General features: G+C 42.2%; 1 protein-coding gene across 1 annotated transcript in view; it reads left to right on the plus strand.

Moving 5' to 3' along the window:
• Window positions 1-1,270: 1,270 nt before the first annotated feature.
• Window positions 1,271-17,848, plus strand: part of LOC119164677 (aminopeptidase NAALADL1-like) — a 96,226-nt gene continuing 79,648 nt past the window's right edge. The window contains exons 1-6 of the mRNA XM_037416895.2: window positions 1,271-1,362; window positions 5,479-5,698; window positions 7,830-8,023; window positions 11,932-12,060; window positions 15,042-15,069; window positions 16,220-16,342. Coding sequence (XP_037272792.2) covers window positions 1,313-1,362; window positions 5,479-5,698; window positions 7,830-8,023; window positions 11,932-12,060; window positions 15,042-15,069; window positions 16,220-16,342 — 744 coding nt within the window. The 5' untranslated portion in view covers window positions 1,271-1,312. The remainder of the gene's footprint in view (window positions 1,363-5,478; window positions 5,699-7,829; window positions 8,024-11,931; window positions 12,061-15,041; window positions 15,070-16,219; window positions 16,343-17,848) is intronic.

The raw sequence follows: 17,848 nt of genomic DNA on the forward strand, positions 1-17,848 counted from the left end.
TTTGTGTTTATATGCACCAACTCGACTTCTGACCTACCTTTAGGACATCATTTACAATATTCTACACACATTGAACTTTCAAAAGAACACTTCACTGATACGATGCATTAGTTTACTGTTAATATACCATCTGACCCTCTAGTGTCAAAAATTTCACTACCAAAAATATTTCCTACATAAGAGAATTGTTTTTTAATAGTTTCCCTTTTAAACTTGGCGCCAGTTTGTTTTGTACTTTCACCACATTCACTATGCAAAATTTCTTGAAGCTAGATATGTGTCTTGCTCCCTAACAAAACAATGCAATCTATTGCTGATTTTTAATGATGTAGGTGCACGCGATCAAAATCTAACCTCACGGCTACTGGTCTGCCAACTTTGAGGTAGCGTGAATTACCGTGTAGTTTCCTTTCGCAGTTCCAACATAATCCAAGTGGCTTCTCTTCGCAAGCATGGTGCTTCTGGTACCGTATATATTATTTTGGTTCTACTTTAAAAGCGCTCCTCTTTTGTTTGTCTTCAAGTATTCCTCGTATTTGTACTACACTTTTAGATCCACGCTTACAAAGTGCGCTGAACGTTGAAGAGATCAGAGCACGTTTACTTAGTGTTTTAGATATAGCAGATGAATGTGGCTATGTGAGATACGCAAAGAAACAACATTAACAATAACTATTATTTGGGTTGAACGTCCCACAACAGCGGTATTATTAGGAGAGAGCCTATATGTGAGAGCTATGAATATTTCCACATTTGGCGTGCTTTGAATTGCACATAAATACACGAGTAAGGAATTTCTGCCTTCTTTGAAGAGGCGACCACCACGGCCGGAATTCGATTCCATGACGTGCAGGTCTGCATACGAGTAACTTAACCACTAGACTTCCGGGGCGGGTACTTGCAGGCAAATGCCTTGCCCGGTTTCCTGATTTCAGGTTATAGTAATAACAACGTGGTCATTCTTTTTTATTGAAGAGGGGTGGCTGTGACTGGCTCACTAGTTTGTTTACACAAGCCATCCTTCTATAAGTTCCGCGATAATATATTTAAATGCCTTCTTCTTTGAGAAAAAATGAAGGTAAGTGCAATTTAAAGGTAAGTGCGGGAAAATTATTTGCAAAATGAAAGAAGGCATGTTAAATTACACTCAAGAAAAGCTTGCTATTTTAATTTTACTATGAAGTTCACACTTCTTGACTTCTTTTTTTTTCTTTTGCTCATCCATACGGTCTCATTCTAGGCCATTTTCATAGTGGGTAAGAGACATAGATTCAGGACAAGAAGAAAGAGCTGGTCCGTAAGGGAAGCAAGCATGCAATTGACTCGGGACTACCTTTCTTCAGCGAGTGGAATTCCGGGACTGTAAGTTTCATCGTCGATATACTCGTCTCTTAATCATCTATTTAGTTCATGCCCCCGTGTACTGTTCTATGTCAGTGCAGGATTAAGAACGAGAGATAGTCGACATTTTTGGAACACTCCGCTATGACATTCCACGTAAAATTAGGTAGCGTCTATATTGCCGGCAGCCGGTAGAGTATATCGACCGACAGGGTGCCGGCAGTTATTTCCTATATAAGGGTATCAAGTGACGTTCTCACGGGAGTGTTCCGAGGCTGGTCTGGTGCTGCCGAACGGCGAGAAGATGCCCAGGCTAGAGGAATACCTCGATGTAGGCATGATATTGCCACCCCAGAGATACTCTTCTCACAACATGAAGCACACTTGAAACAAGGGGCACTGCTAGATGGCCGCATACTGCCTGAAAAATGCCTGTAGGGCGCGTAAGGTTAGTCTAGGCTAGGTTAGGTAAGTTAGGGTACCTCAGGTCCTTGACTACCCTTGACAACAGTGATCAGTGTTGCGAAGTGCCGGAGAGCAAAATTAGCTAAATCACGGCTTAAAGCTAAATATACAGCAAGCCGGCAAGACAGGCTCACCAGAAATGTGCCGGCAGACAAGTCACATGATCATGGTCAGCCAATAAGGAAAAACTGGCGGCAACTTGTTTTCCGGAATTATATGCCGGTTGCGGGCTCTATAGGCGCGGCCGTAATAACATAGTGGTTTGAGGACGTAGAGCCTTGCGTATCTAATTCACTTAGTTCATGTCTCGAACTTTTCAACGATATATAGTCATCGTCTTTTCCCAAACGTGTGGTCACGTCTCTCTCATTCTAGAGTGCGTAGCTTTTTTCATGTCTGAAGCAATTGTTAAGCCAATGCAGACAGGACTGGACTGCTGTAAACACAGCATTGTAGATCCGTGTCAAACAGGCGTTTATAAGACCTTCCAAATGAAAGTCGATTGCCTGAATGGTCAAAGTGGAGCTGCTGCATGGCATGATTCCAAGACTGTCATGTCAATAGACCGTGGAATCAGTAAAGTGCGTCAGTCACTTTTCTATCTAAACACAGATTTCCATGGACCAATGGAAGTCGTAAGGGCATTAACATGCCCATTCGCTCCATACCTCTGATCTCAAAAGACTTTTCTGCTGCGATGGTCTAGTGGTTAAGGCACCCGACTGGTGACCCGGAGGACTTCTTTCTCCGTGCCCGAAGGTCGCGAGATCAAATCCTCGTTGCGGAGGCAGCATTTTCAATAGAAACGACAATGTTTGAAGCCCGTGTACTTAGTATATAGGTACACGTCAAAGAAGTCCAGGTGGTCGAAATGTCCGGAGCCCTTCCCTACAGCATCTCTTATAATCATATCATGGTTTTGGGGCGTTAAGCCTCGTCTGATATTATCGTTAACTACTAATCTAACCGGCATGCTCCAAATGAAGAATCGAGAGTTCTAAAATTTTTAATTATTCAATTTTGCGCCTTCAACTGTTTTGACATGCATATAGTATAGACAATGTCAATGGGCCTTTCACCGTGCCGCCTTGCGTGTACCGCTCTTCGGAGTTTTGTTGCTCATTGACCTAAAAGCTTAACATGAGTGCACAGCTCCTGTTTAGCAGTGCACTAAAAAACAAAGATATCGGTGCTTTTAGGTGAATTTTTACTAGTTAATAGCGTGACACAAACGCGAAATAAAGACACACAGCGTCGCTTAGATTTTTTTTTTTTGGGAAAAAAATTTGAACTTGCTCAGCCAGTCAATGGCCATTTAAAACTGCCGCGTGCAGCAGCGCCACGATTCCTTCCAGTCCATAGAGTTGTACTTCAGTGGCCATAAACCGGATGGCCTTTCGAAAGTACCTGCGTGACAGTTATTAGCGAGTAACCTTTAGAGAAGTCGAGACGCACCGACACAAACACAAGGGCAGAGCACCGTACAACTCCAGTGCATTCCTAATAGCATGCGTTTTGGAGAAAAGTCTGGTATTTAGTTTCGCGGTACCACATCAGACAAAAAATTTTGCAAATAAGAACGTTTCATTGTAAAAAATTAATATAAATGTTTCTTCTACACTTGTGCTACAAACAGGTGTCGATTTCTCGCGTTTCTTAAGGCAAGGTAGACGCAAACCTCATCTGCCTATGAACAGTGCTGTGGAACTAGATGTACGCCCGCTACCAGGCTGTTGTGCAGGAACCATAGACGTCACGTCCGAAAGGAACGCTCCTCAATCAAACGAGAAAGAAAATGAAGTGATGTCTCCATGCCCTATAGAGCGAGCGCGAGCTCGTTAGGAGATATGACAATGATGATAAACGTCGTCTGCTGGGCTGATGAAGACGAAGTTCCAACACCTTTCCGCGCCCAGCAGATGGATACACTCAACTTCTACATGTAGGGTAACGGTCCAGATGTGTATGACATCAACAGGTTGATTAAGTTCTGCTCCACCTGGCCGACGAAGATTACAGGAGCAGACGTTTTCCCGAATTAGTCTGCCCTTGTAAATAACAAAAAAAAGCAGATCAGTTTAACCTGAATACCCGCACGAATAGGCCTTGAATCCTGAAGGCACGCAAGGTTGTCGATGGCGGGTTCCTAGTTTGAGACCTATCTCGTCATCTTAAGCCGCTTGAACTTCAGTCGAAAGCTCGTGTGCAGATATCTGCTCTGTCTTCCGCTTTTACTTGTTTCTGATACAACAGCGCTTACTTGTAAAACTCCAGTGTGATAGTTTCGCTGTTGGAAGTACGTTATTCGTTAAAATGGTGGTTAGGTTTCTTTTCGCCCCCATAACCATAAATTTTGCCTATATAAGGTCAGTAATTTCATCGTATTTTTTGCATGGTTTAATATGCCCTGTGAAGGTTCTATCGGCTTGGAAATTTGTTCGCCAGATTTTCTACGAAGGTTTAATTTGGCCGCGGCTTGATGTGGCATAGGAGAACTGTCAGCCGATCCTTTTTTTTTAGGTACAGAAAATTGATTGTTCGTTCCTCTTCAAGTGACTGAGGGGATCGGGGAAAATTTCTTCGAAGTTTCAGCGCATTGTCGAAATTTGTACCAGCCATCCACTTGCGATTTCTCTAAAAAACGTTCGTCTTTGAATCTGCTTCCCAACATAAAATCCTCCTCAGCTTTGGCGCGTAGAATTTCCGAACATACGACCTTCGGATAACGCGTTCGATGCTCTACCATTGAGCTACCACGGTGGCTATCCTCCCAGCCACTTTATTAAGTATATATGTAAATTTAAACAGGGGAGTGTCAGTCTGCGCCATCAGTAGCTATGGCAGCGAGTGTGGCACAATCTTTATGAGCCTGTTTGGGGTCACGTTGCATGTGAGCTTATTACAAGCTGGCAGATGAGCAATCGTCCCCCGTATACAACCTAAAAGCACCAAGTCTGCCAGCACGAGACCCTCATTAATGAATAAGGGAATGTAGTGTATACTTAAGGGCTCGTTTTTCCGTGTTCTGACACAATAATATTAAGAACTAACAGGCAATAATGCCAAGTAAAGTATCGGGGAAATTAATTAACCTTATTCAATGTAAATATGGCGAAAGAAAAGTGGGTGAAAAGATAACTTGCCGTGGGCAGGAACTGAACCTGCGACCTTCAAATAATGTGTTTGCGTTCAAGTGAGCTACCATGGCGCCTATCTCCCAGCCAATTTATTGTGTACATATCTGAATTAAACCTGGGAGTGAAAGTCGGCGCCACTTGTAGGCATGGCTGCGAGTGTGGCACACTCTTTATGAGCCTGTTTGGCGTCACGTAGCACGTGAACTTATTACGAGCTGGCAGCTGACCAATATTCTATCGTATACAACCTAAACGCACCAAATCTGCCTGTACGAGTCCCTGTTTAAAAATATAGAGAAATAATTCTATACTTAAGGGCTTGTTTTTTCGTGTTTGGCACAACATTAATGAGAACTAAGAGACAATAACGCCAAGGCAAGTATAGAGAAAGTGATTATAATTGTATATGTGAAGAAAAAAGTATATATATATATATATATATATATATATATATATATATATATATATATATATATATATATATTAAAATTACGGAGCCTATAACCAGTTCATCACTCAATGTGGTCTTCAGCAGCTGGCCAAGTGCCTCGGTGACGGAGAGCCGTTCCGCGCAAAGCGTGAGTGCCAAGTCCCAGGAATCTACTGAAAGGCTGGACGGCTACCCTACCAAGGTTCTTCAAGTGACGTTGCCGAGTGTGCTCGCACTCATGGCCATCATCTTTGCTGTCGCTGCAACTGCGACCGCCTTCGCCATCTTCAGGATCAGGCATCTCGAAGCGGGTGATGGACAGGCTGTGAGTTATTTTTTCAATGTACTGTCATATACGCGATTACATTCCCATAAAAAAAACATCCATTGGTCATGTTTGATGACGCAGATAAACAGTCAAAGCTCTAGCTATTGGAATGAAAAAACTTTATTTAGGTCTATTTATTTATTTATTTAATTTACCTTCAGTGTACAAAGTACACCAAAGTGGGGTATGGGAGGTGTAGAACAAGAAAAACAAAAATACAAACCACAGCTTTGCAACTGAATGAAGGTCGATTTCACAAATTTTCACACGTAACAAACATAATTTCATTTCCCAGCCGCAAATATAGGGATCATTCCGCGCCGCGGTGGTCTAGTGGCTAAGGTACTCGGCTGCTGTTCCGCAAGTCGCGGGATCGAGGCCCGGCTGTGACGGCTGCCTTTTCTATGGAGGCGACAGTGCTGTAGGCCCGTGTGCTGAGATTTAGGTGCACGTTTAAGAACGACAGCTGTTCCGGGCTTCTGGAAGCCTCCACTACGGCTTCTCTCATAATCATACGGTTGTCTTGGGACGTTAAATCCCACTAATCAATCAATAATATGAATTGTTTTTATCAACTAAATTACGGCACCAAACTCGATTTTACAAGGTTTTTTTTTGCACGGGAGAAATTAAAGATATTTCTTACATAAACGGGTGTTTCTTCTTGTGTGCGCTAAGAACGCTATTGCGTAATTAGCGCACACCCTAGTTACGTTCATACTTTTATTTCTACCGGACTTTTCCCAGTCTCAAGCTGGAAACAACGGACATTATACTACAAGGCTTCGGCGTACAAACGATGCTAGAAGCTGTGGTGGTTTGCTGTCCGTGTAAATACTACCACGCGAACACTATGGTTGCATTCATTATTTAGAGGGGCCCTGAAACACTTTTTCAAGAAACCATAGAAAGGATTAACTAGAAGAGCTTGTAGCCTCACGAATTTAATGCTGCTATTTTTTTCGATTCTGTACAGTACGAGCGGAGTTACTATGACTTGTCGCAGGCTGCAATCGCATTCTCCCTTCTCTCGTGCCGACAAACACTCTGGAAGCTGAGCAGGGGGAGATGGCATGGACACAGAAAATACGTCACACGTGCCTTGTGACTTTCAGCTTTATTTATTTTTTTTCTTCGAATTCGCGAATTTTTCATGATCATCGTGCGTGCACGCGTGGACAAGTCGTGGTGTCTGGCAGCGGTCCCTGTAATGACCGAGTGCGCCATGTTCAAATCAGCCAATGGCTGATATAAGCCCTTGTACGACTGATTTCTGAGTTTTCTCCGTCATTCATCGAGCAAAGATGAGCAATTTTCAGCTAACCTTGATAATTTATTGTTAATTCCAGGCCACGTGCTGCGCTATATATAGAATATTTGGCTCGCGTATTTTCAGGATCCTCTACTAGAGATCGGCTGCGTTTTTTGACTATGCTTGAAAAGTGTTTCAGGGCTCCTTTAATTGTTTGTGTGACAGATTGTTCTGAGCGCCTCCTGGCTACCATCTTGCTGGGCCTGTCCGCGCAATCCCGGCATTCGTTTTCTCGGTTCTCGCATGTCCGCAGTTTGTTTTAACTGCGTCATCCGGACGTGAGGAACTCCACGTACGAGCATTTTCTGGTTCGGCAATCTCATCTTTCATTCAGGCTGTTGATGTGGCTCCACATTTCACGTTGTCGAATTTTATTGTTGCGTGGTTATTAACCAATGTCCTCCGAGCACGGAGGAAGGAAATAGTTAGGAGGAAAATCGCGTAACGCGAAAGAAACGGAGATAAAAAAATGAAAAGAACAAAAGAAAAAGAAAGAACGAAAAAAAGAAAGAAAAAGGAAAGAAAGAAAAAAAGGCATCTACATGCCAAGAGGTTCGCTTGCTGGAACAGCGAAGGTGCTCCTGAAGATTTTTAGCTTGATGCAACAGTTTTTTTAGTCTGAGCTATAACTTGCACCTAGATATATTGTCCTATTTGAACAATACAATTGTGTTTGTGATGTATTCATCGCGGCGTACCTAAATAGTGCTGCTGGTTAAACCTGTAGCACTTTACAACCATTAATGTTGACGCCTTCATCACAGATGTCAGCCACTACATGCAATCCTGAAATTTTGCCTCTTTATCCACACACAGGAGGCTATTGTCCAAGATGGTGGTCCAGATCTTCCTGATTCCGTCCTACGTTCCTCTCATGAACCAAAGAAAGGGCGCCCCACGCAGGAGGAAGAAGTGATCACGTTTTGGGCGCCTATGATTAGACACCCACATTCGAGCATCGACAACATACTGGCCATGCTGGAGGCTAAACGCATATCGGAACATTTTCGGTAAACAATATGAGACATTTCAATATATGTGCGTACCATTAGCGCCAATGCGTACAAGTGGCCGCTAATGTCAACGGGGTCCTGAACAGAAAAGAAAAATTTTTCTCGTGTTGGTAAATTACTCTTTCCCCACACCAATAATTCATTGAACCGTGCTAGGTAAGCGATAAATAGCACAAAACCGAAATGCTCGTTCACCTTGACGTTCCTTAATGATCTATTTCGCCTGAACCTACGAGTTCCTAAAAAGTAAATATTAAGTACACTGTCTTTTTAAGGAGCCATAGACGTAGCCTATCAAGCATCGGGAACAGAGCGAAAGAAGACAACTACCCATTTTTACCACCAAGACAGAAGAAAATTCATACGGATTTCTCAGAAAGGAAACCTTTTTTAGTCGCCCGAAAATTCATCCTTGTCCGGGTCTCGAAAGTGGGACCAACGCCTTCCCGGGACGGTCGCTCTGCCAATTTAGCTAACCAGGAAGCTAGCAGTGCGCAGCGTGGGGCGCATTCATCGGCTACTCGAAGCACACAGACAACACGACGAAGCACATGGACGAACTTTTCGACAATTGAAAAGTTTTTTCACCCTGATAAATCCGTATGAAAGTTTTAGTGGCTTTGTGCTACAAACGTGTGGTGGCCTTCTTATCCTTTCTTAATCCTTCAGCGAACTTGCGGGTTTCCTTGCAGTGGAAGCAAAACAGGAAAATGAACCAGAAACCAATGGCACCACCACCAGATATTTCGGCAGAATATTTCGTTGTTAAACTTTAGGCAGCAATTTCGTCATCATTTTTAAAGCATTGCTGGTTGAATTAGTGACACCAGTGTATTCACAGTATATATAAAATTTATCAGTCTAATTTACCATATGGTTTCACCTAATGTCTCCTCACCATTTGCGCACGGTGAGTCTCAGCGATAAAGGAGTGATGCATGGTGCTTACGGAAACAAAACACCACTTATAAGGTTCTATATAGTCTAAAACTCTGAATCTATAAAACATGGTTCAGGATTATATGGTCGAGAAGTAAAAAAAAAAATCGGAGATGAAAATGATGCGCTAGACATTCCTCAGCCCTGGGATTTCATGACTATTCTAGTAAAACCAAAAATGTTACATCATGATACTAAACAGCAACAAATGAAAAATGTACGCAATAAGAACTAAATACCCTAATACAGTTTATTAAACTAAGCACTATGAGAAAACGGGGGTAAGCGCAGAGAAGTCAGTATTACGTATGTACCTTTTCATTATTAGGTATTTAGGTGGGGTGTTTGTTTCTTGGTATATTTGATATATTTGTTTTTCTAACCGTTAATTTTAAAAGTTTGGTGGTATTCTGGCCACCTTCCCGACTTAGCGCTCCTTGAGAGTGTCCACAGGCTCAGCCGCGCTTAGTGAAGACAATTATATAAGAATGTATCATTATATTTCATAGCCAATGCGTAGTATGTGTATAAGACTTATTGGTAGACGTCATACTGATGTCAACTTGGGAGCCTTGAAAATCGAGATTTTATGTCACTGAAGAAAAGCCAGCGGGCCCGAATAAAGAGTTTTATTACTTTATTATATATTTGAATACCCCTATTATATTTCGCTCAAGTTGGTAGTAGCGGGAATAATTAAGTCTGAAAGTTAATATTCTTAAATTTTCCTGAGGAGTGCATAAAAACTAGATCCAAATTTTAGTGCGTTGGGCTCATACTGTTTATTACAAATGGAAATAACTCTAATACGTAGAAAAATTTGATGGTGTGACAGTTAAATGACTTTTATTCTTTGATATTTTTCTGGTTCTACAAGAGCAAGAGATTTAACATCTATTTATATCATGATGAGCTCGTACGTAGGTCATTGTATTTGGATAATAACAATATATTGTAATTACCACTACAGTTTTTTGGGAACCATTGATTTGGATTTGTTAAAATCGTAATCTAAATTGAGGCACATGTATTCGACATTCATTAATTAGGATCATACAGCTTTTATTTGCACCTACACATAGAAACCAGCAATATTTGTGCGAAAATCAAAACACAAGACGTTCTGTTAAATACACCGTCTAATGTAAAACGAAGCACGATCACCATCAACTCTTACGTGCTCGGCATTTTTTTGAAGTATTGTATACTGTACCGCTTGCAACGGCATGTGTTGGAAATTAAAATTAACATTTCTTTCACGTTCAAACGATGTTTTTTAAGTGTGCGCTTCAGTAATAACCTGCTACCAGTCAAACGATAATTTCCCTGAGTGCTCCTGATAATTTCCCTGAGTGCTCCTTTCACCTGTTTGGCCATGCGCTCAAGGTTCATAATGTTCTGGCATGTCTAGGCTGCTTTCACTTCCGATTTTATGGACTTTTATTTCGGCAGCGCCTGCATTGGCATGCGTAAAAAAAGTAAATGAAATTGACCTTTGCAGAACGTAAGCTAGTAAACTTCCATAAGAAGTGAATAATTCTTAATGCATTTAACATCTTACTACAAATATTGACACTGCTTTTAAGATTTTAGAATTCTCTTCGTTCCTTTCTCTGTGTCGGCCGGTCTTTCTAAGAACATAAAATAGACTTTGATCGGTTATCTATGCAAGGTACTGATGTTTAATATCAGCGACATAAGTGTTCATGGTACTATAAATTCAATAAATACTAAGGCACTTAAATTTCGTATGCATTTGGCTAAAAAAGGAAGACATGTTCTGCGTCACTGGATGCTTCTCAACAACGCTGTCTAATTGTGTCTGCCTCAAACGGCCTTTTTAAGGCCTTCCTAATATCTGGTTCTGTAAAATGCTGTGGTGGATAGAGGGGCCTTTGTGCCATAAAATCAGGCAGAAATAAGCCGAATAGTGCATAGGTAGAAGGCGTGCGTCCACCTGGGGCACAACGCTTTTCTGTCTACACGAAACCTATTACAGTACGTTTCTTTACCCTCCTGCGCTCCTCACAGTGCAATTCTGGTGTTATTACTGGTTACGCTGGGCTATAACCACACATTGCCTTTTTATAAAATAATGCGAAGGTGAAAGACGTAGTAGATGCTAACTAGGGGAAAGATTGCCTTGTGGCATTAACCTTTGCTTACAAAAGTCGAAGAGGCACTACCCATGATACCTGCTGATAATCTACTGACTATTACTATTTAATGGCACAGTTTAAGCACTTAGATTTCGTAGGAAAAGTTTCTTTTTTATATTTTATATGTTCAACGTCATTAATTAAACGACGTAAAATGAAAAATTTTTTGAGTCCGTAGAATGATTATGTGTCCAGTTTCTCGTCCATCTGCTGTCAAATGTTGCATAGTCACGCAGTTGTTAAAACAGACCTCAAATAAGGCTTAAAATCCTCGAAACGTGAAGAATTCAAAGTAACTAGGTCAACATTAATATAATATACTGAGGTAACCATGAATTACTCGCAACAATTAGCCAAAATCGCGAAAAATCTTTTGTGAAACAACCACCTGATACCGTTGTCACGCAAGAGAGGGCGCCACCAGCTCAACAAGTGCGGCTTTGTCAATGAAATTGTTGGGTTGTCCGTGCTACGCACTATCGCTGGTTTTACGGTGATGGCTCTGCATTAAATTCAACATTACCAATTGCACCAGGGCTCCTACAAGAACGATAATAGCACAGCGTTAAACACGACACTTACGACTGCACCAAAACATTCACAAGAATTACTTTAGTGCTACAGTAACCGTATAGGCACTGGATTAGGACAAAACTACGGCTTTATTAAGCGCTGGATTCTTGTATACTAGTTCTTTTCGTTTAAAAAGAAGGACTGTTACATTTTTGGCGCCATTTTCGTCGAAGCCACAGCGTCCCCGTTCATTGAAGAGTCCTTGTACTTGTCATTTTCCGTCTTCTGTCACAGTGCCCTGACAGCGGAGACTCACTTGTCGGGCGAAGTCGGCAGCAAGCATGCGGAAGAGTACGTGGCCGGGGCATTACGCCGCAGTGGACTCCACCAAGTCATAGAGGTGCCCCACCGCATTACACATGCGTAAGTGTTACCCCAATGTAGCCTTCTATTTATTTTTTTTCTATTTGCGGTCAAGCTGCAAGAGAAACAAACATTTTAATGAGTTCTTCAGACAAGACCTCTTCACTCATTTGAACCTTGCCTCTATTTATTCGTGCGTCGATGTGCAATAGGCATACCGAAGTTTAAAGGCGTTCGGGCCTTTCGATATGTGTTACAGCTGGCCTCCCAATTTTTAATAATTTCTAATGAATAGAGCATAATCAATGAGCTGTTTAAAGCTGAGTTCAGTCCCAAGGGTTTCTCTTCAGCACTTTCTAGAACAGGTGCGAGAAGAATGCCTAAAGCAAAGTGGTGAGGTAGAACCAAAGTGTAGCTAGCTAAGTCCGGTGGAGAAAATCGCACCATCTCTCGCTCAAGGGGACAAGGCCACTACGATGTGAGGCTGCACGGGGAGCGCACACCTTGCGAGGGGCGGCCCGCGATCAACAACGCCAACGCGCTCTGTCAGAAACGGGGAACGCGTTTTTACGTGGAGCGTAGGAGAGCAAATAGAGCGGCAGGGGGACGCACATGCGCGATGGAGGTGTGAACGATGCACTGCTGAGAAGGCGTTTCGTTGCCATCACTGGCGACTGGGAAGAGAGGGGGAAGCGTAGGAGAGGAGTGAGAGCCTGAGGGGCGTGCAAGCGCTGTAAAGGTCGTCACGTCGCACACCGGATTGAGCTCGGCCCTTAGAGGCTTCGCATCTAAAAGGTAGTGCGTGAAAAGGGTGATTTTGTTCAGAGACGAGACCAGTACAGGCGGCGCTGGGGCGGAGCCGTCGAAGAAGTCCGGAAAGCGATTAGCAGTGCCGGGGAGAGAAGTTGTACAATGGTAGCTCACGCTTAAGCAAAAGCAGTGCAGGTGACAGAGAGGAGGTAATGTATGCAAAGAATTCGCAAAAGCAGAAGGGTAGTGAAGGTGTGTTGATGCCACCGGGTTTCCTGCTTAATCAGAATTTGCGGCCAAAGCATGTGGGTAGGCAAGTGCAAACTAGGCCAACAATCAGTATTGTTACAGTATTGTTACAGAATTTGGGGCGTTGTTCAAACTGCACAACATTTTTTTTTGTATTATGTTTTTGTCTCATACACGACAATTCACAATATACATATATTCAGTAGATTTGAGCGCTATGCGTCCACTTGTAACAATTGCTATAGAAAACGTATATAGCAGGAATTACGTTTGCATCTTTCGTTGCGGTTGAGTCACATACGAGAAAAACGCTGAACGGAAGTGGCAAATGTCAAGTAACTGACAACATTGCCTCACTTCAGCCGCTGTAAGCTACGTGAAATAATTCAACAAAGTAAAAATCACACTTGGTTTCAATGATACTCTTTTCATTGTATTACAGCACTTTCATCGCTCAAGTTGTACTGCAGCCATGCTTCATTTAGCGCTGTTGTACGTGTTATTAAGTCTACATATACGTTTCTTTTAATTTGCTGGAATGATGGTATATAATGATAAGCAGAGAAAGTAGCATTGTTCTGTTTAGCAGACGCTGTGCATGTTTGGAACCAAATATGAGCTATTCAGAAGTTGCATAACAACCAGCCGTATCGTATTTCTGCTGGAAATATTTTCCAACAAATTTACTTTCTCTAATCGGCATAAATAGAGAAAATTCTAGGTTTTTTTTGTACCCCCATCCCCTTCCTCACCATGTAACTCTCGGCGTGTTCGGTGGGACGAAAAGTGAAAGACTAATTGATGTAACTCAGCCAGTGCTTGAGGTATAATAAAAAAAAATTGAGGGAGTCGATTTGTCAGGTGATATACTCGATTGTGATGTCATTTTGAAAATACCTGGAAAGCGTTGCGTGAAATTTTTGAGATTTTCAGGAAGTAGAATTGAAGATTGGGCGAGTTTGTGTTGGTTCATGATTATTGAGAGGCGCAATAAAGAAATAGCACGCAAGCAAAAGGTTCATGTCGGGGTGAGAATATCGTTAGCATATGTAATAGAGCGTTTTAAATGAATAAGATAACAGGCAGGCGTTGTATAATGCGAATAGCGTTTCGAGGGGATCGTCCCAGTATTTTAGCCCATTGTCCAGCGTCCTCCTTTTATTTGTGTGCTGAACTTCAAACCACAAAGTTATGCTCTTGAGGAAGTTGTCTAGCAGCCTCAAGAATTGCACCCAACTATCTTTTGCACAGCCTACCACGTTCTCACGTACCTTCAAGTCTAACCTGAATTATTGTTCATTCCAGTTAAATGAACAACGCCTTGCGTCGGTATATTTGAGAAGACCGTGTTTTTGCGTCAAAACTGCACAACAGTGTAACCTTCGCAACAAATAGCCAAGTCATACAATCGTCACCAGAACCAACTACGTCATACTGTAGATGTAGCAAGCAAACATATCAAACTCTCATTGAAGGTTGTAAAAGGTCACATTGTCCTCAATAAACACCTAACTACACAGGTTGGTGTAAAGTCATGTTAGTTTAGTCGTGGCGAATGTTGAGTAGCTCTGTCTGATAAGAGTATAATGACCTCGTGCCCAAATGCACTGCTGTTAAATGCTGGGTAATGCTGACTGGTGTTGTGACCCCTTGGTTACTCTATCATACACCGAAATACCCTCCAGAGCTATTTCAATTTCCCACTGGGGACGTCCTGTCTCAAACTTGACACCTCCTCCTGGAACCATTTGTATTTTTTCTCAAAAGCATCGTGTTGTCCTCGGGGAAATCTTCTAAGCGTATTCACAGAATTTATGAGCAATAATTCGAAAGTGTTCGCATTCAGCTGCTCGCTAGTCTTTTCTGAATGATTACGAACGTTTTCTCAGTGTTGCCTAAGTTCGGATAAATCTTGCTGAATGTCAGCCTAAGGTGGCTTAAAATAGTTTTTTGCACTAATAACGCGTTTACAGCATTCAATGAAATTCAATGCGAACAGTCAGTTGCTTCGTAAGTTTCTAAAGAAGTGTGTCTGCCGTCAGGTATCCGGACTCAAGCAAGCCGAACACTGTGAGTATTCATTTCGTTAATCCGTTTTATTTATTGCACCCGCACATAAATGCCTTCTTTAAAACAAGATTAACCTAAACGACACCTCTGTAATCCTGCTGGGCGATAAGTTATCACTATAATAATGAAATAGCTTCAACATTAGGTGTACAGCAATAACACGCAATGTAGTGATATATTCCTGTGGTTGTAAAGAGAATTCCCATTGCTCTAACACAAAAGCATTTTTTATTTGTGTTAGAGTATGTGTACTATACTGATTATACTTCGAACAGATTACTGGATCCATGGGTTTATTTACCTTGCTTACTTGATCATTGTACATTATCCTTACTTTTGTTTGTGTACAGCGGTGGTACGAAGACCATTCAGTCGAGCCAAAATCAGCACTGATGTAGTGCGGTAAAATGACAGCCTGAGCTAGTTGGCATAGGTTCATTGAAAGAAATAGAACCTCTAGGTCCCACAGGAGCCCATTGGGCTCGCAGGATGAGAAATCACAAGTAAGCTCTGTTTTACAGTGCGAAGCATCCGCTAAACATCATGAGAGCCACGAGGCGTTACCCCCGTATTCACAAACGCTCCTTTACTCAAGAGCTCTCCTTGACTTGAAAAAGCCGATGGTAGCGGCGTCTCTGGGCAGACCAAGTCACTGCATATCGGCAATATCCTGAAGCGATTCTTGAGAAGCGCAGTGCCAATTTCAGTCGAGCAGCGACGCAGTGCTCAACTAAGTCAAGCGAAGGATGGAATTCGAGTCGAGGAGCGTTTCTGAATACGGGGGTAAGAGCCTCCGGGAAGGCTACAATAAAAAGGTGTGCTCTCAATTGCGAGTTTCCCTTTTTCGCTTGAGTAACCAACGCATACAAAGATCTTTATAACAGAATAGAAAAGACAGTGCACCGGGAGTGCTGTTGAGTGTTTTTAGCTCCTGCTGCTCAGAATAAATGCCATTGCAGTACATTGTGACAATCAAGTGACTGCTTTCGTAAATTGCACATATATATTATGACGCGCAGCAACACATACAGCTAGCAATTTGTAAACGTCTCACCCTCGAATGAGGCTGCATCATCGGACTACTGGCTGTCTTGCGGGTGATTAGTGATGGTATAAATGTGCACATCGAGGTTGTTTGCTTTCGTTCCAGGCACAGCTACTCGATCCCAATGGTAAAGTACTCCACGAGGCCAAGTTCAAAGAAAATAAGAAGGCAGGCAAGATGAGCGTGGTGGCTGGCTACCTGGCCTTCTCGCCGAATGGCACAGTCAAGGTTTAACCGGCAGAATTTTCGCATTTTCTCTTGTACAGCAGCTTCCAAATGTGTTTTTATGCAAACGCCCGTGATGAAAACTTTCATTTTCAGTGCGCCGTGAATAGATAACGCTGAACAGTCAGCAGTGTCACTTGGTGCTTATACACCAGTTCGCAGACTGTGCAGTCATAGCACGACAAAAAATTTGTCGAAAGGCTAGTTTAGCGTGCTCGTACTAAATACCATTCAAGTAATTTTTTTTGTACATAAGGCGCTTGGTAATCCATCTGCGCAGTTTGGATGATACTGCTTTAAAGCTGCGTTGACGCAAGGCGAAGTTGACGGACGTGCAATTTGGAGCCTTAGCCATGACAAGTCATGTTCACATCACTGAACTATATATATCTAGTGTGGTTACTGTATATCACAATGAAAAAAAGTTGCTTCTTGAAGCGCCTCAAAAGTATTAAAAAATACAACGGGAAAAAGTTTACTTTCATTTAAGAAAGTTTTATGCGAAATGCAGGTGATATTGGGAGGTATTATTCTTTTTCGTTTGGAAGTCAGCGTTTCTAATTCGTGTTTGACTTAATTCGTGTTTTCACACCGCTTTAAAGAGAATCTGCAGTGTCCACTTAATTGGAAGCTTGTGCGCCGGCCTTCCAGCCGGCTAGGCTTATTTAAAAAATAACCTCATGAATCCCAACATACCCCTATGTGCGTACGTCACAACCGTTCCACTATCTGTGCGTCTACGAAGCTCACCCTATGATCCAAATGACATGGTTCAGACTCAGCCGCGGCAGTTGCATTCACGATAAAACATCAAGTGGTTAAGGTTGGCGTACCTCCCGTTGTCTCAACTCGTTGAGAAACTTATCCCATGTAGTTAAAATTATCTGCAGCCCTCCACTGCTGCCTCTCATTGTCTGAAATTCTTTAAAATCAAATCGAGTTTACTTTTTACTCTGCCGTACATGAAGAAAACACTGTGAAAAAAAACGCTCGCCTAAAACAGCTATACAAGGTCACTGCACCATAAAAAAAAAGTACAAGTATTAAATAAAACATTGAAGCTGTAGCACCCCGTCACTAAACATGGCAATGTGATACCCCACGGTCAATATGCTACAACAAGGCGTACACATTGTAATTATGATTTTCATGTACATGTGTACCACAGACAGAAAAAAATAATTACTCTGCGTACAAAATTCTAAACACGATTATATGATTGTTATCTAGAAACGAATTTAACGCACATAATACACTGAATGCAAAAATACTGCCATGTTCCTTTCAAAGTTTTGTTATCACCCCGTTACACTGTGTTCAGCGCAAACCGCGCCTACAGTCTTACAGAAGCTTCGAGGCTGTAGTAGATTGGTTTCGCTAAGATTTTTACCCACACTTCGTGATCCTTTCAGATTATTTTGGAGCCTAGGTCGCTGCAAGCGATAACGCTATAATGTTAGATGGCAAGTGTGTAAATGCCGACGCGCTTCGCCACTTGCCAGTTGATCG

The sequence above is a fragment of the Rhipicephalus microplus genome, chromosome 9 (assembly GCF_043290135.1).
Source record: "Rhipicephalus microplus isolate Deutch F79 chromosome 9, USDA_Rmic, whole genome shotgun sequence".
In the NCBI taxonomy this organism is placed as follows: Eukaryota; Metazoa; Arthropoda; class Arachnida; order Ixodida; family Ixodidae; genus Rhipicephalus; species Rhipicephalus microplus.